The sequence below is a fragment of the Lissotriton vulgaris genome, unplaced genomic scaffold (assembly GCF_964263255.1).
Source record: "Lissotriton vulgaris unplaced genomic scaffold, aLisVul1.2 SCAFFOLD_815, whole genome shotgun sequence".
NCBI classification, from domain to species: Eukaryota; Metazoa; Chordata; class Amphibia; order Caudata; family Salamandridae; genus Lissotriton; species Lissotriton vulgaris.
The window spans coordinates 328,412-350,426 of NW_028243422.1; the positions used below are offsets into that span (position 1 = coordinate 328,412).

General features: G+C 49.0%; 1 protein-coding gene across 1 annotated transcript in view; it reads left to right on the top strand.

Annotated features, from left to right (window-relative positions):
* The window catches only part of LOC147668406 (E3 ubiquitin-protein ligase TRIM39-like), a 152,654-nt gene that overhangs the window by 80,425 nt on the left and 50,214 nt on the right, over positions 1–22,015 (top strand). Inside the window, exon 4 of the mRNA XM_086948574.1 lies at positions 14,421–14,443. Coding sequence (XP_086804700.1) covers positions 14,421–14,443 — 23 coding nt within the window. The remainder of the gene's footprint in view (positions 1–14,420; positions 14,444–22,015) is intronic.

Sequence of the window (22,015 nt, forward strand, 5' to 3'; positions counted from 1 at the left end):
CAGAGAGCATCCCTCCAAGGGTGACAGAGAGAATCCCTCCAAGGGTGACAGAGAGCATCCCTCCAAGAGCGACAGGGAGAATTACTCTTAGTGTGACAGAGAGCATCCCTGTGAGGGTGACCGGGAGCACCCCTCCAAGGGTGACAGAGAGCATCCCTCCAAGTGTGACAGAGAGCATCCCTCCAAGTGTGACAGAGAGCATCTCTCTCAGGGTGACAGAGAGCATCCCTCCAAGTGTGACAGAGAGCATCTCTCTCAGGGATGCTGAGAGCATCCCTCCCAGGGTGACAGAGAGCGTCCCTCTGAGGGAGACAGAGAGCATCCCTCTTAGTGTGACAGAGAGCATCCCTCTGAGGGCAACAGGGAGTATACCTCTGAGGGTAATATAGAGCATCCCTCTGAGGGTGACCGAGAGCCTCCTTGGAGGGTGACAGAGAGCCTCCATTCACCAGCTGTGATCCTGGCGTCACCCTCGAAACAGTATGTTTAACTCCTTATACTGAGATGAATTTGTAATATAGCCACGCCGCATGCAAGTGATAGACAACTTGTCATAAAGAGTCCAATAGTCCAAATCCTTAACTCTTGTCTGGTTCTTCCTTAAATTTTTATAGAGGGTCTTTCATCTCAGCCCCTTCAATCCAACAGCTCACCCAATGCTGGGATGAATTAATCCAGTAATTGGCGGGCGCTTCACACAAGCAGATCCTTTAAAAGTCTCCCTCGGAGGGTGACAGAGAGCCTCCCTCGGAGGGTGACGGAGAGCCTCCCTCGGAGGGTGACTGAGAGCCTCCCTCGGAGGGTGACGGCGAGCATCCCTCGGAGGGCGACAGGGAGCATCCCTCGGAGGGTGACAGAGAGCCTCCCTCGCAGGGTGACAGAGATCCTCCCTCGGAGGGTGACAGAGAGCCTCCCTCGGAGGGTGACAGAGAGCCTCCCTCGAAGGGTGACAGAGAACCTCCCTCGGAGGGTGACAGAGAGCCTCCCTCGGAGGGTGACAGAGAGCCTCCCTCGGAGGGTGACGGCAAGCAACCCTTGGCGGGTGACGGCGAGCAACCCTCGGCGGGTGACGGCGAGCATCCCTCAGAGGTTGACGGCGAGCATCCCTCAGAGGGTGACGGCGAGCATCCCTCAGAGGGTGACGGCGAGCATCCCTCAGAGGGTGACGGCGAGCATCCCTCGGAGGGTGACGGAAAGCCTCCCTCGGAGGGTGACGGTGAACCTTCGAGCCTCCCTCGGAGGGGGACGGAGAACAACCCTCTGCGGGTGACGGAGACCCTCCTTCTGCGGGTGATGGAGAGCCTCCCTCTGTGGATGATGGCGAGCATCCCTCAGAGGGTGACGGCGAGCAACCCTCTGTGGGTGACGGAGAGCAACCCTCTGTGGGTGACTGAGAGCATCCCTCAGAGGGTGATGGAGAGCAACCCTCAGAGGGTGATGGAGAACATCCCTCTTAGGGTGACTGAGAGCATTCCTCTGAGGGTGACGGAGAGCATTCCTCTGAGGGTGACAGAGAGCCTCCCCCGGAGGGTGACAGAGAGCATCCCCCGGAGGGTGACAGAGCGCCTCCCCCGGAGGGCGACAGAGAGCCTCCCCCGGAGGGTGACAGAGAGCAACCCTCTGAGGGTGACGGAGAGCATCCCTCTGAGGGCAACAGGGAGTATACCTCTGAGGGTAATATAGAGCATCCCTCTGAGGGTGACCGAGAGCCTCCTTGGAGGGTGACAGAGAGCCTCCATTCACCAGCTGTGATCCTGGCGTCACCCTCGAAACAGTATGTTTAACTCCTTATACTGAGTTGAATTTGTAATATAGCCACGCCGCATGCAAGTGATAGACAACTTGTCATAAAGAGTCCAATAGTCCAAATCCTTAACTCTTGTCTGGTTCTTCCTTAAATTTTTATAGAGGGTCTTTCATCTCAGCCCCTTCAATCCAACAGCTCACCCAATGCTGGGATGAATTAATCCAGTAATTGGCGGGCGCTTCACACAAGCAGATCCTTTAAAAGTCCATAACTGCCAAGAGGCGGTCACATTTCTTTGTCCTTCCTGGGCAGCAGTGATCTCATTTCCTAGATGGCTGCCACTCACACAGACTCCTCTAGTACTCCTTCTGCCTGTACCTCCTCCCCCCAGGGCACTCTTCAGGTACCCCTTCTTCTTGTACCTCCTCCTGCAGTGTACCTCCTCCTGGAGGGCACTCTTCTGGTACCCCTTCCTTGTACCTCATCCTGCAGGGCACTCTTTTAGTACCCCATCTTCTTGTACCTCCTCCCCCAGGGCACTCTTCAGGTGCCCCTTCTTCTTGTACCTCCTCCTGGAGGGCACTCTTCTGGTACTCGTTCTTCTTGTACCTCCTCCTGGAGGGCACTCTTTTAGTACCCCCATCTTCTTGTACCTCCTCCCCCAGGGCACTCTTCAGGTGCCCCTTCTTCTTGTACCTCCTCCCCCAGGGCACTCTTCTGGTACTCGTTCTTCTTGTACGTCCTCCTGCAGGACACTCTTCTAGTACACCTTCTTCTTGTACCTCCTCCTGGAGGGCACTCTTCTAGTACCCCTTCTTCTTGTACCTCCTCCTGGAGGGCACTCTTCAGGTACCCCTTCTTCTTGTACCTCCTCCTGCAGTGTACCTCCTCCTGGAGGGCACTCTTCTAGTACCCCTTCCTTGTACCTCCTCCTGCAGGGCACTCTTCTAGTACCCCTTCCTTGTACCTCCTCCTTGAGGGCCCTCTTCTAGTACCCCTTCCTTGTACCTCCTCCTGCAGGGCACTCTTCTAGTACTCGTTCTTCTTGTACCTCCTCCTGCAGGACACTCTTCTAGTACCCCTTCCTTGTACCTCCTCCTGCAGGGCACTCTTATAGTACTCGTTCTTCTTGTACCTCCTCCTTGAGGGCCCTCTTCTAGTACCCCTTCCTTGTACCTCCTCCTTGAGGGCCCTCTTCTAGTACCCCTTCCTTGTACCTCCTCCTTGAGGGCCCTCTTCTAGTACCCCTTCCGCTCGTACCTCCTCCTTGAGGGCCCTCTTCTAGTACCCCTTCCTTGTACTTCCTCCTGCAGGGCAGTCTTCTAGCAATACCAACAATTATACCGCCCTGAAGGCAGATCCCACTGAGAGTCTCCGGGACGAGATTTTGGATTTGGTCTCCACAGCTGAGTCTGATGGATGGCTGTCAAAACAAGAAGCCGACTACCTAACATCCTCAACTGGCAGGATACCATACTTTTACACTTTGCCTAAAACCCATAAGAACATCTCACCCCCTCCTGGACGCCCAATAGTTTCTGGGATTGGTTCATTATTGGAACCCCTATCGCAGTATTGCGACTTTTTCCTAAAACCCATCATGCAATCTACTGAGACCTATATCAAAGACACTAAAAGCTTGCTGGCCATGCTCAAAACCATCGAGTTACCAGAGGAACCTACCTTTTTAGTGACCCTGGATATCGGGAGCCTCTATACCTGCATACCGCAGGATGATACCATCAAAGTAGTTGCAGAGGCTCTAGAACAAACCAATTGGAATTTCTCAGTACCTAAGGGCTTTGTAGTAGACTGTGCCACCCTAGCCCTCAAGAGGAATTATTTTGAGTATGAGAATCAGATTTATCTCCAAACAACAGGGACTTCCATGGGCAGCACTTTTGCCCCTCGGTGGCAGGACTGTACGTGTACAGTTTTGAAAAGAAATACATCCTGGCCCCCACAAACCCTTTCAACACCAACATGGTTTTATGGCACCGTTACATTGACGATGTCCTGCTGCTATGGAAGGGAGATGAAGCGTCCTTATTCCCTTTTTTTGCCTGGGTTAACACCTGCGATCCTCATTTGAGATTCACATATGAGTACGCCAAAGAAAGTATTACCTTTCTTGATATCACCATCAATAAAAAAGAACACCTGCTCCATACGAAGACATACTATAAACCAACAACAAAAAACAATCTTCTGTTGTTCAGTAGTTTCCATCCCCGTCCCTTACGGGAGAATCTCCCCTATGACAATATCTTCGTATAAGACGAAATTGTAGTGATCTATCAGATTTCAAAAAACAAGCAGATGAGTTAACAGAAAAATTGTAGGCACGTGACTACTCTAAGAGAATACTCAACAAGAGCCGGAAGAGAGCCCTCAATCAGAACAGAGATGCCCTGTTGGAGACTTATCCCAGAAATGCACTTCAAGAAATTCCTCTAACATGTGTAACAACATATAACACGATGTCTAACATGATAAGCCGGAGCATCCCAAAAAATTGGAAAATTGTGACGAGCAGCAAACTAAAGTGGGAAAAACCTCTTTTTTCTTACAAGGGAGCGAGCAGCTTGAAGGATTTTCTAGTCCATACACGCCCAGCCAAAAAACCAGATCAATCAAGAACCCACTGTATTATCAATCTGGGGCCTCCCGGCGGTGAAGGGTCATTTTCCATGTGGAGACTGTAGCATCTGCCACCTTACCAACCATACAAAGTTCCTAAACTTAGAACCAGGCAAGCAGTGGGAACAATGTGGCCATACCAACTGCAATACCAGCAACGTGGTGTACTTAATCATCTGTACCTGCGGTTTGAAGTACATTGGTATGACCACGAGATGGGTGAAGCTGAGAATATGCGAGCACCGGAGTAGTATCCGGTGTAAACGCAGTGCGACCAAGCTCACGAATCACTTCATTGCAAGTGCATTGTGTCCTACCCCCCCCCCCGCCTGCACGCGCGGAATTATCGCGCTGCTTGTCTCCACCGACTCGGGGTGGAGGCACTACCGCTTTTAGCCTAATTTTAAATCTTGACAAAACTCACTGGACTGAGCGCTGCATTTTCGCTCCTCTTAGTCCTCCCCTGGGTGACCAGCCGATTCAGGGCTGACTCATCGGGGGCACGGTCGAAGAGACGGCGGCGGCCATCTTTGATAGGGTTAGCCTCCCTGGTGGCGAGAGGCATGACTATAAAAATAAACGACCATTGCTCCGCGCAGCGGACGCGTACAGCGGGCGCGCCATAGTCGCGCCGGAGTCAAGCCAGAGTCCTGCCCGTCTGCGCTCGTCAGCGCTAAGGCAGGGCTAGGGCAGGGCTCCCTGGACATTCCCTACTATGCTATCCAGTGATTTCCTCACTGGTCTCCGTCCCAAGGTAAGCTCTTGTGCTCATGGAGCTCTTGACCCTCTCTGTGGGCCTGTCCAATGCCCTACGTGCTCTTTTGAACTTCCGCTGCCCCTACCCATTGCGGACCTACAGCCTATACAATCAACCCTAAGTGTGATCCCCCTACTGTTACCAGCCAACAGATTACACTTAAAATACTACATTTTAATGTTAGATCCTTGGTCTGCCACCACTTAGATGTCTTTACCATACTTACAGACGAACAGCCTGACATGTTCTTTTTAACAGAAACATGGCTTCACGACGATGCCACAGCAGCTATTAACCTTGCGCTTCCTGATGAAAATGTCATGTATACTTTGAACCGCAACTCACGAGGTGGCGGAATTGCGGCTGTAACTAGATCATGCTACCCATGCTCATGGAAGACCATTCCCATAGCTGGTTGTGAAAGTGCCCATTTCGCAATTTCTATAAATCCCCACCTTACCATCTCTGGATTACTCATCTACAGATCCCTGGCCCGGACGCCGCCTTCCGGCTCGCCCTTCCCGAGGTTGTCTCCTCGCTGGCCCTTAGATCAGCTAACTTTAGCATCATAGGTGATCTCAACCTTCACTTAGATACTCCACTCTCCACTACCCCTAGTAGTTTCCTTGCAGACCTTGAGGCCCTACAGCTGTATCAGCTTATTAATCATCAGACTCATGTGGGCGGGCATATCCTCGATCCCTTTCTGACGAATCTTCACAATGTTACCACTCTTCCACCCAGACCCATGGCCTGGACAGATCACCACCTAATAGAAGTTCAGCTAATATGCAACATCCCTCCTTTTAAGAACTCCACTCCACCGATCTTTAAGCGGCCTTGGAGAAAATTGAGATTGGCCGACTTCCATCAGTTTCTGTCATCGCATCCTCTTGACCCTCCTAAAGATGCCTCGCTGGGATATGACCACTTCTGTGAGTGGCTGACCCTAGCCTTGGACTCCCTAATTCCTGCTAGATGGAGAAAAGTTCGACCTGGTCCTTCTAGCCCGTGGTACGATAACTCCCTTAGGCTTCTTAAGACTGCCTGCAAACGAGCAGAAAGAACCTGGCGTAAGTCTTATGATCCCGACCTCAAGCAGACCTACTTGACTAGTATTAAAGCATACCATCGAGCCATATGTAAAGCCCGAGCCACGTTCTAATCTGAGGAGTTTAAGAATAGCCCTAATCCGACAAAACTCATCTTTAAGGGCTGTAAAGATCTTATCAGCAAGAAAACGGCGGCAATAGAAAAACGCTCCTTGAATCACTGCGAAACGCTAGCGGCCTTCTTTGTAGAAAAAGTCGAGGCGATCTATCGATCATTTCCCCTACAAACTGTACCTATAACTAATTTAGGAAGCAATCCCACGATCACTAGATCTCTCTCGCTTATACCTAACCCATCTCAGGAAGAGTTTAAAGCCCTTACTATAAAAGTTAAATCAGGCTCACCTGCTGACCCCTTAAGACCTGCACAATTCAATGAATCCGCCGAGATTTGTTTGCCTCCTGTGCTCAATCTAATTGGGCTATCCTTTGAGTCCGGGACTGTTCCCAGTAAATGGAAACAAGGTACGGTTATCCCTATTTAAAAAAAAAACCACCTTGGACCCTTCAAAGCCTGAACATTATCGACCCATCTCCCTCCTCCCATGGGTATCCAAACTTGCGGAGGCACATGCCAACAAAATCCTGTCTAACCATCTTCAAAACTCAGGCATTCTAGATCCATCCCAAAATGGTTTCCGTGCAGGCCATAGCACGGAAACTGCTTTGTTGGCCATGGTGGAGCATTTGCGGAAGTTGATAGACGCAGGACAGACGGCGGCAATGATCCTGTTGGTTCTCAGTGCCGCTTTCGACACTGTCTCCCATCCCATCCTTCTTCAACTACTACAAGAGGCCGGTGTGGAGAATACCGCATTAGAATGGTTTTGTTCCTTTTTATCTGGACGCACCTTTAAAGTCTCCACCCCCCCATTTGAATCTGCCTCACGCAATATCTCCCAAGGGGTCCCGCGGGGCTCGGCACTCAGCCCGACTCTTTTTAATTTATACGTGCAGCCGCTAGCCACCATTGCAAAAAACTGTGGTTTAACCATGGTGTCGTACGCCGACGACACCCAGCTAGTGGTTGCACTAAATGGGGACCCTGCGGTTGAAGCCCCGAAATTTCAGAAAGCCCTAAAGGAGGTGGCCAGTTGGATGACGAAGAACTGTCTCCAACTTAATGCATCAAAAACAGAGGTCCTAGTTCTGGGTAAACAGACTCATCTTTGGGGAGACCACTGGTGGCCACCGGAGCTAGGCCAAGCCCCCACTCCTGTGACTGAGGCTAAGAACCTCGGGGTCTGGATTGATTCCAACCTTACTTTCATCCCCCATACCAAAAGAGTTGCTGGCACCTGTTTCGGGGTTTTGCAGAGCCTCAGACCTATTTTTAAATTTTTCGATGCCCCAACTAGACAACTCATTGTCCAAGCGACAGTACTCTCTAAGTTGGATTACGCCAGTTCGCTTCTTTTGGGCGGTAACCAAGCTGAATTAACACGCCTTCAGCGTGTGCAAAATGCAGACGCCAGAATGCTAGTAGGATTGCCCAAATTCTGCTCCATCCACGATCTTCATTGGTTGCCTGTCGGACAGAGGATCAAGTTCAAAGCTCTGTGCCTGACCTTTAAGATCCTAAAGGCCTTTTCACCTCCTATTCTGGCACAGGCAATTACCTACTACACCCCTGCTAGAGTACTACGCTCACCAGGTCAATTTCTGGCCTGTGTTCCTCGCTTCAGGAAGGCCAGAGTGGGAGGTCGCTCCTTTGGCGTTCTGGCAGCGAGTCTCTGGAACACACTACCTGTTGACATCCGTGCCATATCTGACATATTGTCTTTCCGAAGAGCTATCAAGACTTTTCTGTTTCCATTACCCTAATCTTGATTCTGGCTATTTCCCTCTTCTGGTTGTGTTATTTTGTCCATTATAGCGCCGGGACGCCACTTTGCTGCGGCAGCTGAGCGCTCTATAAATTTTATAACATAACATAACATAACATAACATAACAATGTGTCAAGTGACTCCATTCAGAATATCAGAATGTGCTGTGTTTTGTGACTCCATTCAGAATGACACCGTGCTGTGGCATTACCATTCAATTTCAATTTTAAACTTTATTCGATTTTCACCTATTAAAAATCATAAAAGCAATTCATACAAAAAGATATATCTTTACAAGTACACATACTATATAGGTTAAAAAAGTATTAAATCAATTGGAGTGATTAATCGAATGATCGTTAATTCATAATGAGTTCCGTCGTTTAAAAACACTTTTTAAGAACATCGTCATAGTCCTTATGCACAGGGGGTTTCCTAGTTGTTGCAAATTCAGATAAGCTGGCCTACATTGCCGCCAAGCCCCACCTCTCAGGTATTGTTTTAGCCATCTAGCACGCTCTTTCTTATACAATTTGCATAACAGTACTAGATAGAAGGTGGTCTGGGTGGATGGATTGTCGCATGGGCAGGGAGCCAGAGTTCTATTCCAGTCATTTTTAGCCGGGTATGAAACTAAGTGGTGAAAAATGTTGAACCTGAATCTGGTCAGGACAAAGCGTTCAAACCCCAGAGTCACGATGGTTAAGTATGGTTGTATTTTATAGGTAGTCAGCAACGACTGGTGTTCGAGCACAGATCTTTTGCTGACTTCACTCCCAAGCCTTAGAATGTTGAAATGCTCCATACATAGTTTTTTAGGGCTTTCTTTGGTATTTTCCCATTTAGTTTAGGTTTGTAGTACCATTCTGGCCTTTCAATGTCCATTAAAACTTTCCTCACATACTCAAGCCATTTGATACTGTTTACATTGTCAAGGGCCATAACGTCGTTAATTACTTCACGATTTAGGCCCAATTCTGGCGTCGCCCAAATTCTCCGCCAGAGCAAGATTGGCTGGGTTTTGATCAGGTCTGTCAGATATTCCATTCCTAGTTCCATGTGGCAATTGTAGACTGATATGCTTTTCGGAAGGGACAGAAGGTATCGAAAAAAATTGTTTTCTACAATTTGGAGCGTTGAAACATCCTGGTACCCCCATATCCCTGCTCCGTAAAGAGCAATGCTTCTACATTTAGCCACATATATGTTGAGCATGATTTCTGGTTGTTTTTTGCCCAATTTACTTGCAAAATGCTTTACAGCCGCAACCGAGCGTTTAAAGGCTAAAGATCTATTTTTCACCTCGGGCCCCATGCCCCTGTTGCCTCGATTATGACTCCTAGATATGGAAATGTTTTTGTAGCTTGTAATTGAAGACCAGCCACACTGAGTTGGTTGCATCTGGCTCCACCTTTGCCAGATCCCATCACAAAGGACTTTTTAGCGTTAAGTTTGAGGCCCCTTTCCTCCATGTAATCTACGTATTTATTTAAGGCTTTTTGGGCACCGACCTTCGTTCTTGCCATTAACACGGCGTCATCCGCATACAAAAGGGAGATGATCTGCCTGCTTCCAACCTTTGGAGAGTCAATGTTGCTGGCACCCAATTCCCTCTCTAGGCTGTTGGTATATAGTGAGAAAAGGAATGGGGCCAGCACACAGCCCTGCCTCACCCCCTTCTGTATGCGGAAAGACCCAGTGCATTCCCCCCCCAGCCCGAACCTTACTCTGGCGGTAGCATTTGAATATAATTGTCTCAAGAAGAGAACAATAGCTGGGTCCACTTTCATCTCCTCTAGTGTTTCCCATAACTTATTGTGTATTACGCAATCAAACGCCGAGGAAAGGTCGACGAAAATTGCGTAAAAACGTCCCTCTTTTGCTCTAGTATATTTCCCCTGTAATCGGACAAAATTTAAAACTTGCTCCACAGTGCCCATCCCTGGCCGAAATCCATATTGTACCGGCGTTAGAATGGTCTTTTCTTCTGCCCGATCCTGTAATTTAGTCAAAACCACTCTGCCTGCAATTTTCACTAGTGAATCTAAGAGTGATATCGGTCTGTAATTTGATGGGCTTTCCCTATCACCCTTTTTATGTATTGGGATTATTAGAGATTCTGCCCATGTTTTAACAAAACCTTTTGCGCAGCAGGCCCCCATTACTCTTAAACAGACTGGTGCCCAGAGGTCAGTATTCATTTTGTAGAGACCACTTGGGATCCCATCTGGTCGCGGGGCTTTATTATTCTGGGTGGAATTTATAGCCGTCACCACCTCCTCTAAATTAAACTCTATTGGGATAGGGCAGTAATTACTCTCTAATTGAGGCTTGTCTTGGGAGTTACAATATACATTCGAGAAAAAGTCCACCCACGACTTTTCGTCAATAGCAATCTCCATTCTGGCTGACACTTTGTTGTTAAGAAATGGTGCGTTAACTACATGCCAGAATAACTTTGGATCTCTGCTCTCCGCAGCTTTCATTAAGTCTTGCCAGGCTTTTTCCTTAATAGCCTTCTTTCTTTGATGTCTTGCTGAATTATATGCCTTTCTAAGTGTTCTAATCATAGCATGGTCCCTTATTGTTTCATTTAAGGCCATTTTAAGGGCTTTATGTGCCTTGGTGCATTGGGTGTCGAACCAGCCCTTAGGTGTATTGTTTTTTCTTGAACAAGTCCTGGTCAAGACTCCCTGTATGCTCCTAGTGATATTGCTAAATGCCTCCAAGATTTCATCATTTGTAGGGTTGTCCTCTAAGCATACGAGGAATGAAGGGAGAGCGCCTTCCAAAATTTTCTGTAGGATTTTTCAGGGTCTACCATGCTCCATTTTAAGGCAATGCCATTTTGCCGTTCTACCGCTAGATTTTGCGTCCATGCCAGAGTCTCAGTTAGTGAGGGTGTTTTTGTTCCCGGTGTACTGACAAGAATTTTTATCGGTAAGTGGTCACTCAGATCAATGGCGAGGGTCTCAAAGTTTACCACCCGACCGCCATACATATTCGGCAAGATAATAAAATCAATAGTTGAATGGAGACCCCTAGCCATAAAAGTGGGGGTAAACTTAACCTTAGGGGAGCACAGCCTATTTGCAAACCCAAGATCAAACGTGGCCATGATGTCATTTAAAATTTTCCCTTTGATATTGTGTTGGAAGTGACTACTATCCCCATATTCCCCCTCCCCGTATTCCTGGAAGCCACATATTTCCTTAGTGCATAGGTTTACGTTAAAGCCACCTACCCAGACCCAGATTAGATCTTTCCCTTTTATGGGTTTTACCTCCCTTATTTCTTACGTCACTTTCAGTAGTTCTTCCCTGAAGTGGGCCTTCTCAATATTATTATAAAAGTTGACCACTATTAGCACATTGCTGCAGTTTAAATGAATGGTAACCAACTGGAAATATGGTGAGGTTGATCTACCTGAGCTGGTACTAGTATTTAAACGATTAGACACATATACACATAGTCCCCCTTTGTGCCTACCATGGCTGGAGGGTACTGCAGGGACATGAAAAGTCTTGAAGCCATCTATGTGCAATTCCGTTAAAACCCAGGTTTCCTGGACACATAGTATGTCTATGTTGTTAATGAACTCCCCCCACAGTGTTTCTGAGACTTTATTAACAATCCAGCACACATTCCACGTTACTAGGCTTACTTGGCGTTCATTTATACTTGTGTCTTTTATTTTAGGTGTGTTTTTACCTTTGGTTATTATGTACGGAGTCATCTTTCCCATATCATCCTTCACTGTCACCCCATTAGTTGTGTTTACATTTCCCTTGACCCTAATATGCTCTCCTATTTTACTATTTTGGTTAGTCCCTACTTCGCTGGCTATAGTTGTATTAAACCTGCTGCCGAGAAACGTCTGACCAGATATGGGTCTCTCGGGCACAACCTCTTTCCCCCCTCCCAGATTACCGCTTGAATTAGTAATAGAATTATCAAGTCAGTCATTTAGGTCTAACCCTGAGAGGGGTTCAAAGAGGTTGTGTAATGGGACATTCCAATATTGAGTCGAATTTATAGGGTGATGGTTGTAATCAAAGAAAAAATCAGGTCTATTGGGGTATTGACACGGAATGGGAAATGGCGAATTATTAAAACTTTGTCTTATTAGGCTGGGGTGCTGTTTACGATTACCAAAAGGGTGGGAGTTGGGGTGACCCCATTTTGGGGGATGAGCGCCGGGCTTCATCAGTGCTTCAGGATAGAAATAACTCAGGTTACGAGGGGATACACTGCCCTCCTTTCTTCCCGAAAACCAGTCACGAATATGGGTGACTACTCTGTGATCCCTAAAGTTTATTATAATCACATCGCCCTCTATCTTTTGGTCTCACACCTACCCAGTCACATCGTCTAACAGACACTATTTCCCCATTTAAATGTGGTGGGAGCGGTCTATTAATCCGCAGCCAGTGAATAACCTTATTTTTTAAACTGGTATCTGGCTCTATGCTACCCACTGGTACCACGGGGACCCCAGTCAAAATAATGACATAATTCAATGACTCTGGAGGTAAGTCAACATTTCCCTTATACTTTGTTTTGGGCCGGTTCTGTGGTGGTACATTTGTTCTCCTCACTTCTGTAGCTACAGGAGCATTCATGGGAATTGTCTTAGTTTTCCTTTTTGTGATGCTTGTGTGTCCACTGGTCTCGGGTTTTTATTATTATGCGAGGGAGTTCTTTTAGGGTAATCCTTAGTTTGGATCGAGGTATTCTGTGCAGGTTGTGTCTCCGAGTGTCCGGTTTCCTTTAAGTTATTTCCTCGCAGGCTTCATTAAGTGTCTGTGCTGCTAAGATACGGTCCATAGTTTCTCCCAGCCTTTTGACCCTTTCTAAAAGTGGCAGCATAAAAGATTTAAGGAGGCATTCAATGTCCTCGATAAGCCCTCTATGCGTCTGGCCTTCTGGGGGCATACTCAGATCAGCTTGTTGCTTACTTGCTGCCTGTTTCACAGAGACCTTGTTGATTTTGTCTGGGGGGTTCTTTGTTTGTAGTGATGTATTTATGTTTATAGACCTTTTTTCTACCCCCTGCATTCCTCCTTTTTTTTCTTGGTGGTGAGTGGCATGCTTCATGACCTCTCTTTTTTTGTGCCTTCCCTTTAGGTGGGCTAACTGTTAGTAATGGTTGTGCCTCCCCTTGTGCCCCCTCCTCCAAGGATGAAATCACTACGAGGGAAGAATGACTTGTGTTAGGCGGCGAGACATGGTCCAACACTATTGGAGTGTTCAAGTCAATTAAACAATCGGACCCCGATAGTGACTCGATGGTGTCGATGGCATTTGTAGACTCCTTGTTAGTTGCATAAGGTGGGCCTTCTTGGAAGATCAGGGGGATATCATTAGTATTGAATATATCTATTTCTGACTCTCCCGCTGGTGTCGTATTATTAGGTGGTAGAAGGTGAGGTACCTCTATTCTTGCTGGGGCTAGAGGACAATGTTTTAAAAGTTCGATAGAGAGGCGGCGCTCAGCTCTCTTTTCTGCCAGCGCTATCTCTCTGTCTAAATCCCTCTTTGCCCTTGCGAAGTACTTATCTAAGGGTCCCAATATACTGACCCCAACAGTCGAGGGTAGAGAGGAATGCAACTCATCTGATGACATGCTGTAGTCCCTGAATAATAATATTATTATGATAGTGAGAAAAGTAGCAATCGTACAATGACTCAACACTCCAGGGGGACCTTTGTGTGGAGTAGAACGGGTGTACTATCGACTTACAGTGCCAGGCGCGATGATCGATTACGTAGAAAGGAATGATGATCCGGCGTTAGAGGGTGGGCCCAGCCCGGCCGCGTCCGGTCCCGGACGGCCACAGACGGCCCGCCCTTTGCACGGCGTCCCGCGAGACGGGGGTGACGCTCTATTTCAGCGCCTCCTGGCGCCAAACGCTTACGAAGAAAGCCGCTAGGGCTGCTGGGGTGTGTAGTTTTTTCCAGCCCACCCACGCTCCACTCGGCGGCCCTACTCCGTGGTCTCAAAGGAGTTAGGCGGCGGGAGGCGGGCAGGCGAATTACCCAAGGCGCTGCGCTTCACACTGATATGGCCCGGCTGACTCCACTGGCAAACTACAGGCAAACAAAGTCAATTGCGAGTTCTGTTCCCATTCAGAATATCAGTTTCTGCCATGTGATTTGTCGACATTCAGAATGTCACATTCTGTGCTTGGTCATGCGATGCCACAGAATGTGCTTTGTCATGTGACCGCAGCCAACGTTTTCTAATCGTAGATCGAGTGTTTCACTCCTACAAATACTATCATAACTTTAACATCTTCTCTGGAAACTGATTTCACTTTGTTTTTCTGTTTTGCAGGATGTCAGAAGCACCCTAAGCAGGTAAGGCTGGTTTATTATTCTCCTCTCAGTGTGTAAGGAGCAGGGCTCACTGCTGCAGTGTGTAACTGCCACTACTAAGCTCACACAAAGTGCTAGGAAGCTTTCAGATCCTCATAAAATCACTTTGTATCCTAACAAAACTCTTAAGTACTCGGAAAATACCTTTGATTCCTCTGAAAACTCCCTTGTGTCATCAGGAAATGCTCTTAAATCTTCCTAAATCCCTGTAAGTCATCAGAAAACTCCTTTGAATCTTGAAATAATTGCTACAGAAATGAGCTGCTGTCCTCACAAAACCTATTTGTATCTATAAAACCTACCTGAAGTCCTCAGAAGAGTTCCCTGTACACACAGAAAACTAATGCACATTCTGGAAACTTCCCCTTCGGTTTCTTCAATTAGGAGTTGTGGAAAAACGAATTCAAAGTTTCCGAACTACGATGCCAGTCTTCAAAACATCCCTTCTCTGCTTCCAAACAGCGTTGAAATCTATTTAAAGCCATGTTCAGGCCTCATTCTTTAGTAAATTCCCCCAAACTCTCCATCTTCGGGCATGTTTTCGTAATGTTTCCTTGCTGCTGTGTTACTCAACGTCCCCTTTGCGTAGTGTCCACGCTTATTCACATTCTTAAGTGGTCTGCGTACACCCTTGGAATATCATGGTACACCCGTTAGCGTGTATGGTTAGTGTATGGTTCGCTACATCTATTCGCCCACGTCTCAACCAGGCCAATCCTCAGGGTCACTGCCCTCTATCTGTTGCAGCTCATTTAAGAGGTTGTCCCAACATGCTGCTATGGGTTCTCAACGCAGTTCTAACGTTTGTTCATGCTTGATGTAGATGCTTTCGGACTGGGCCCATGCGAACAATGAGTGACGCCATGCCCGTACATGTGGTGGGTCCACCACTTTCCACCGTCTAGTTAGGTGCCTTTTAGCTACTATTATCCCCAAGTCTAGGAACCTAGACACTACTTTGGTGGCAGGCGTCCTCCTGAATTGATACAGGAGGTATACAAAAGGTAGTGCTTGACCTGTGCATGTGTGTAATATCCTGGTTATCGTATTCCAGTACACTCCTATTCGGGGGCAGCTCCATAACATGTGTACTAGTTCAGCTCCTGGGGGGGTTGTGTTTGTTTGTTGGGGTTGGTAGGATTCCTCCGGGCGCTTGCTGTGATCCATTTAGTGAAGTTGTCCACTGCTTGTTCCGTGTACTTGTGGAGGTGGGTAGGTGAAAGTTGAGGGTGTTGATCCAGCGTTGTTCTGATGCTTTGGACCGGCTACGACATGTTTCGCTGGCAGTGGAGGTGGGGGTTTTGAGGGGCTCTGAGATGATGAAGTGGACGCAGTGGTGGTCGGTCCAGGTGAGCTGTTAAGTGTGGGTGTAAAGATAGGGTCAAGCATGTCTCCTGCGATGTGAGTGGGGTTGGTGACTAATTGCCCAAGTTTGGGGTTGGCCATACTTTCTGGGATGTCAGCCGTGTTGGTGTCATCAATGTTTTCAAGGTGAAAGTTGAGGTCTCCTAGGAAGATAGTTTCACCTCAATAGTGATAGGAGCGATGAAGTTAGAGAAGGGGTTGCAGAAGGGAGGGCCGAGTCCCGGGGGTCTGTAGGTGAGGGTTTCTCCAATCGTGGGTTTGCTGTTCGTTTGGAGTTGGAAGTTGAGGTGCTCCATGAAGGGGGTGGTGTTGTCTGTGGTGGTTGCACATTTGAGAGTCTCTTCGTGGATTATGGCTGTGATGCTGCCGTTTCTATTGGTCCTGGCTCTGTGTGTGATCTTGCATCCGTCTGGTATGGCTGTGGCTATACTGGGTGCTGATGCGGCATTCAGCCAGGTCTCTGTAATGAAGACGGTGTCTGGGGTGGTGATGGGTTTACAGATTTCTGTGGCGTCTTTTCCAACAGAGCGTGCGCTGTTCAGCAGGCAGTTGATCTCTCTGAAGGGGTTGGCCACGGCCCTGCTGTTGAGTGTGAGTGACTTGTTGTGGCTGATGAACGTGGTGTCAGTTGTTTCTCTTGTGATGCAGGTAAATCGGCAGTTCCAGCAGGAGAAAGGGCCATCTGTGGTCCTGGGTGAGGCCTGGGCGCAGCAGTTGTTCTGCCATCCGGAGTCCAGGGCTCTAAGTGCGTTTGATGTGAAGCACAGGCAGTCCGTGGTGGGTGGAGACCTAGAGTCCATGCACGGCCTACCCACTGTGCGCGTCTGCTGCGTGGGTGCGCTGTGGTCTCCATGCCAGAGCCTGGGTTAGTGGCAAGAGGGTGCCAATGGTGCCCATAGGGGTAGACAGAAGGCACGATGGGGAGCGATGCAGGAGGCGAGGTGTAAGGAGCGGCATTGCTGCAGGCAGCGGAATGGACAAGGGATAGGTCGGGCAGGCAGGGAGAAAGGGAAGGGGAAGAAGCCAGACTGCAAGGTCAAGTGCAAGTGGCCCAGGATACCAGGGTCAAGAGGGGCGCAGCTGGACAGTAACTACTGGGAGTCTGGTGCAGGTTGGGCTGAGAGGAGAGCGCTGGGCACGGTGTCATGGGGGACAAGGCCACAGAGCACTGTAACAAACTGTAGACGTAAGAGGGGTGGCCCAGCCTCCTCCAGTTTCTGACTGGCATGGACGGGTTCACCCTCTGCCTAGGCTTTGCTCGGGCACTGCCCACACAGCTCCCGCAAGGCAGGAGCCGCAGAAAAAATTAATCTGCTGCGGGAAGTGCGAAAACGGGCCAGGCCCGCCTCCTGGAGGCTGCTGGGAACTTTAGTTCCCTGAGGGTTATGGCGGCGCTGGTGCTGGCTCTGGCTCCCGAGTGGAGCTGGGAGTGAGGCAGGAGTCCGGGGCCTGGAGAAGCAGGTGAGGGAGTGGCAGATACTGGGTGTCCCATCCTTGGTCTGTTGAAAGACTATCTACCCTCTATGACCATTGCTTGACATCAGTTTTTGTAAGTGCCTGGGTTAGATCCGTAAAGGCTGTCAAGTTCCTTGTGAACTTACCACAGTATGTCATCATGCCTAGGAAACGTCTTCCTCCTGTCATGAAAGTTGGTGTGAGTGCAGATTTCTTGTCTTTGACTTTGCTGGGTTTAGCCTGACTGACTTGACACTTGCAGGGTTTAGCCTGAGGCCGCTTGAAGGCACTATAGGACTTTTTGGACACAATAATGACTGTCACATTGTGTGCCTACACCAAGATGTCATCACAGATGTTAATTATTCCAGTCAATCCATCTAGAACTTCTGGGATGGTGTTCTCAAAAACATCAGCGACACTGGAGATTCCGAAGTTTAATCTTGTGTATAGTCTCAGACCCAGGTGTGAGGAGAAGGTCGAGATATATCAAAAAGTGGGGTCGAGCATCAGCAGGCGATACCCTGACTTAAGATCTGTTTTGGAGAACAAGCTAGCTCCTTTGATCTCATTTATTAGTCCATCCTCTGTAGGCGTGATATGTTGTTGTCTTTGGCATGCCTGATTCAGGAGTTGCATGTCCACACACAGCCACACCTCTCCTGGCTGTTTGGGCTTCTGGGTGACAACAGTTGTGAAAACCCAGGGAGTGGCCCATAATCTCGCTCGATGATGTCAGCCTCTTCCAGCCTTCATAGCGCCTCTTCCACTTTTGCTTGAAGATGAATCACCCCTCAGTGATGTCAATAGATTGATCGATCTGCAGATGCACAATCTTTTCTTTCAAACACCCAAGGCCATGAAACAGGCTGTTGCATTCCAGGAGAAGATTGTCCAGCTCAGCAGTGGAGGTAAACTGAATCAGCTGAAGACTTGTGACTGCCTGGCAGCATTCCTGCACTCTTTGGTAATGTGCACCTCTGCCTGCTTGTTTCTCATGAGCGTGTTCCACTTTGAAGACTCCTGATAAGGGTAGTGGGTTTGAATGTCTTTATCTACTTTGATTGATTATGAATTGAGCTCTCATCAGTTAACATGCACACACTAGCCAGGTCTTTTAACCAGGCATAAAACTCATCCATTGATCCATCAAGTTTTTATCTCCTTTGACAGAGTATGAAATCTTCATAGTTAGGGTGTACCAGGGGTGCAAAATATATGCACTCACCTTGGAGTGTGAAGCAGACTGGACCGAAAAGGGTGTGTGAGAATCTGGAGCTCTCTCTTCCTCTCCTCCAAAACACCATTGATTGCAAAGTACATGTATGTTCTGTCCAGGCACACCTTCCATGTAGGTGCCTGTGGAGAGGATGACCAAGAGATCACAAATGGACTGATGGCGAGGATGGAAGACATCTTGGGTGGTCTGGATGTGTGCACGCAGAGTGGAGCAGGCGGGTAGTCAGTCACACCTTGAGGCTGGTGCCTACGGTGGCGATACTGCAGGGAGAACACATCTGCAGCAGCCAGGAGTGGTGACCTGTGTTGCAGTGATGTCAAGAGCTGAGGCAGCTGGGGTTTGCATGTAATAAAAAAAAAAGCTTCCAAAATGTAAATTACCCTTCTTTCCAAAAAGATGGGGATGCTTTTGTACACAAGGGAAAACCAAATAGGATGATGGACGGAGTGTTGAACATTGCAAGAACTCACCCCCAGTCAACTGATCTGGGTTTAATCCATCATCATTCTTTAGCTCACTCCGACACCCCAGTTCAGACATGGCCGTATGCAAATCAGTCTGACCCTTTGCCTCATGGAAATAGTCCAGCCCGAACTGCCAAGCCATTTCTTCCCTGGACCGGAAACAAGCATCCTGGGACTGGTTTCTGGCTAATCAGCCGTCATCAGCCAGACTAGCTTGAATCGAGTGGCAAAGTGAGGAAGGGACCCACATCTGGGCATACCCTGCCAACTTAGGGCGAAGAAAGCAAAACCAAAAGGGATGATGGACGGAATGTTGAACATTGCAAGCACTCACCCCCATTCAACTGATCTGGGTTTAATCCATTGTTAGAATTGGGGGGCTCTGGTTGGCGCAAGTATTCACTTGTGACAAGCAGGGACCCTCTCCTCTAAATCAGGGCGAAGGATGACCCCTTAGAATTACCCTTGCTCACCCTCTAGGTGCGTGGCGTGAGCAGCCAAGGCTATTCTCCAGGCGTTTCTGAGTTAAGCATTTGTAATAACACACACAGTAAATACACCAATCCCCCCACAAATGGACACCAGGCTGGGGTTAAATAAAAATACGTTCTCTTTATGTAAAAATATATATGCAGGCAAGTATTTATCACAAAACCATCAGTGACGCTTTTCTTAGCCGCAAGATTGAAAAATAGTTCTCTTTGTTGCAATTCAAATATAGTTGAGTTCTTTGTAGAGGCCACAGTTCTCTAAATGCACCCTTTTGGGCACCTTCACTCAGTTCTCATCTGTTTGTGCGCTTCATAGCGCTCCTGTCCGCTTCCGACTCGAGATACGGGCCCGACCTGCCAAAGCTCACGCTTCCCGCATATGGCACGGCTGGGTCTGGCAGAGAGTACGAGTCGTACCGCTGTGTGCGACTCTCACGGGAGGGAGCGTAGGCTACGGAGCTACCAGGGGCCCAGGTGACAAGGAGCGGTGCGAGCCTTGGTAGAAGTGCGGCTCGTACCGCGGCTCGAGGCACACGCTGCGGGGCTCACTGAGGGAGCTGTAGCTGGTCACAGAGCGGTGCGAGCCTAGCAGGAAGGGCGGCTCGTACCGCGGTTGGCTTTACAGTACCTTAGAGATCCCTAGTGAAGGCGGAGAAATAAGAACGTGGATGGGCCCCGAGACCGGTGAAGACGTCTCGGTGGCGGTTTTCGGCGAAGGCAGATGCGAGGCGCCCAGCGGCTCTCGATCAGAGCGAGGCTGGCGCCCGAGGCGTCCTGGCTTCAGCGGTCTGTCCTTTGGGTCTGTGGGGTCCGGTAAGGACGTCAGGCGGGAGCGTGGGGGGTGCACCAGCGAGCCTCCAACAGCGGTGATTCAGCGACTTCCCTCAGCGGAGGAGAGCGGCTTGGCGGAGCGGGGCTCTCCCTTGGCGGGGACGGGGGAAGCACAGTTTGGTCACGGCCACGAGGAGGGGCTAGGGGCACCACACAGGTCACGGCAGCGAGCCTCCCAAGGTGGGGTGACACAGCGATTTCCCTCAGCGGGGGGAGAGCGGCTCGACGGAGCGGGCTCTTCCTCGGCGGGGACGGGGAAACACGGTTGGGTCACGGCCTCACGGAGGGGCTGGGGTTACCAAAGATCACGGCTCTGGCGGGGCAGAAGTCCTCGTAATTACTGACAGACGGGCAGAGAGCAGGTTGAGCCAGATTGTCCTGTGGCTCAGGTCAGGGGGCAAGCTCAGACAAGCCCTTGAAGAAAGTTTCTAGCACAAATCAGCAAAGTCTTTTCAGCAAGTTTTTTCCTCTCCTTCCTCAGCAAGGCTAGCAGCAGGCCAGTCCTTCCAGCGTCTTCTTCTCCTTCTAGTTGGGCAGAGGTTCCTTGTGGGAAACAGGATTCTGATTTACAAGGAGCAGGGCTCCTACTTTTACACAGCATTTATTTTGTCTAGTTGGGCAGAGGTTCCTTGTGGGAAACAGGATTCTGATTTACAAGGAGCAGGGCTCCTACTTTTACACAGCATTTCTTTTGTCTTCTCAAGCCAGGGGGGCCTTTGCATAACTGCTTTCAGTCTCTGAGTACTTGTTGGGTGTACTTCTGGCTTCTGCTTTCAGTGTGAGGGGCAGGCACATCAGACGCTCCACAGGAGGTAGAGCCAGCATTGTGTGGACAGGGCTTCACCCTTCGTGGGCCAGGTGCCGGCAGAGTCATCAGTTGCTCCCCAGGGGGCGGAGCTAGCATTGTGGTGGCAGAGCACAGCCCTATTCAGAGTCCAGGGGTACTCACACCTCCCACTAAGGTGTAATCCTTGCATTCACCACCTGTCATCCCCCAGCCCTGTCACTCACATATCCCAGACAGTCAGATACACATACTAGCAGAGGCGGGCTGAAATGGTTAGGCAAGCAAATGCTAACTTTATAAAAGTAGCATTTGCAAACACAGGATATTAAAATAAACTTTACTAAAAGAAGTATTTTATTATTCTGAGTTCAGGCATCCTAAAATTGACTTTCTACCATGTTCCCTGAGCCTGCTGGGATTATAGAGTGTAATAATTCCAGCAGCCCATCTGGCCTAAGAGAACAGGTAGCCTTACAATAGTGAAAAACGAATTTGGCTGTAATTCACTATTAGGACATGCCACACACATCAGAGCATGTCTCACCTTACACTTACAATGCACCCTGCCCTTGGGCCTACCAGAGGGGTGACTAATATGAAGCAAAGGGAAGGTTTAGGGGCTGGCAAGTGTGTGCACTTGCCCAGCCAGCATGACAGTACCAGACTGCACGCAGGTTCTGCAATGGCAGACCCTAGGCACATTTTACAAGGCTGCTTCTGTGGGTGGCGCAACCAGTGCTGCAGGCCCACTAGCAGTATTGGCATTTACAAGCCCTGGCACTCCTGGTGCACTTTACTGGGGACTGACAGTAAATCCAGTGAACCAATCAGGAATATCAATCACAGTTACACTGTACATAGGGAGCACTTGCACTGCGGCACGAATTGGCCGTGGCACAGTGCCCTGAGCAGCGGGCACCA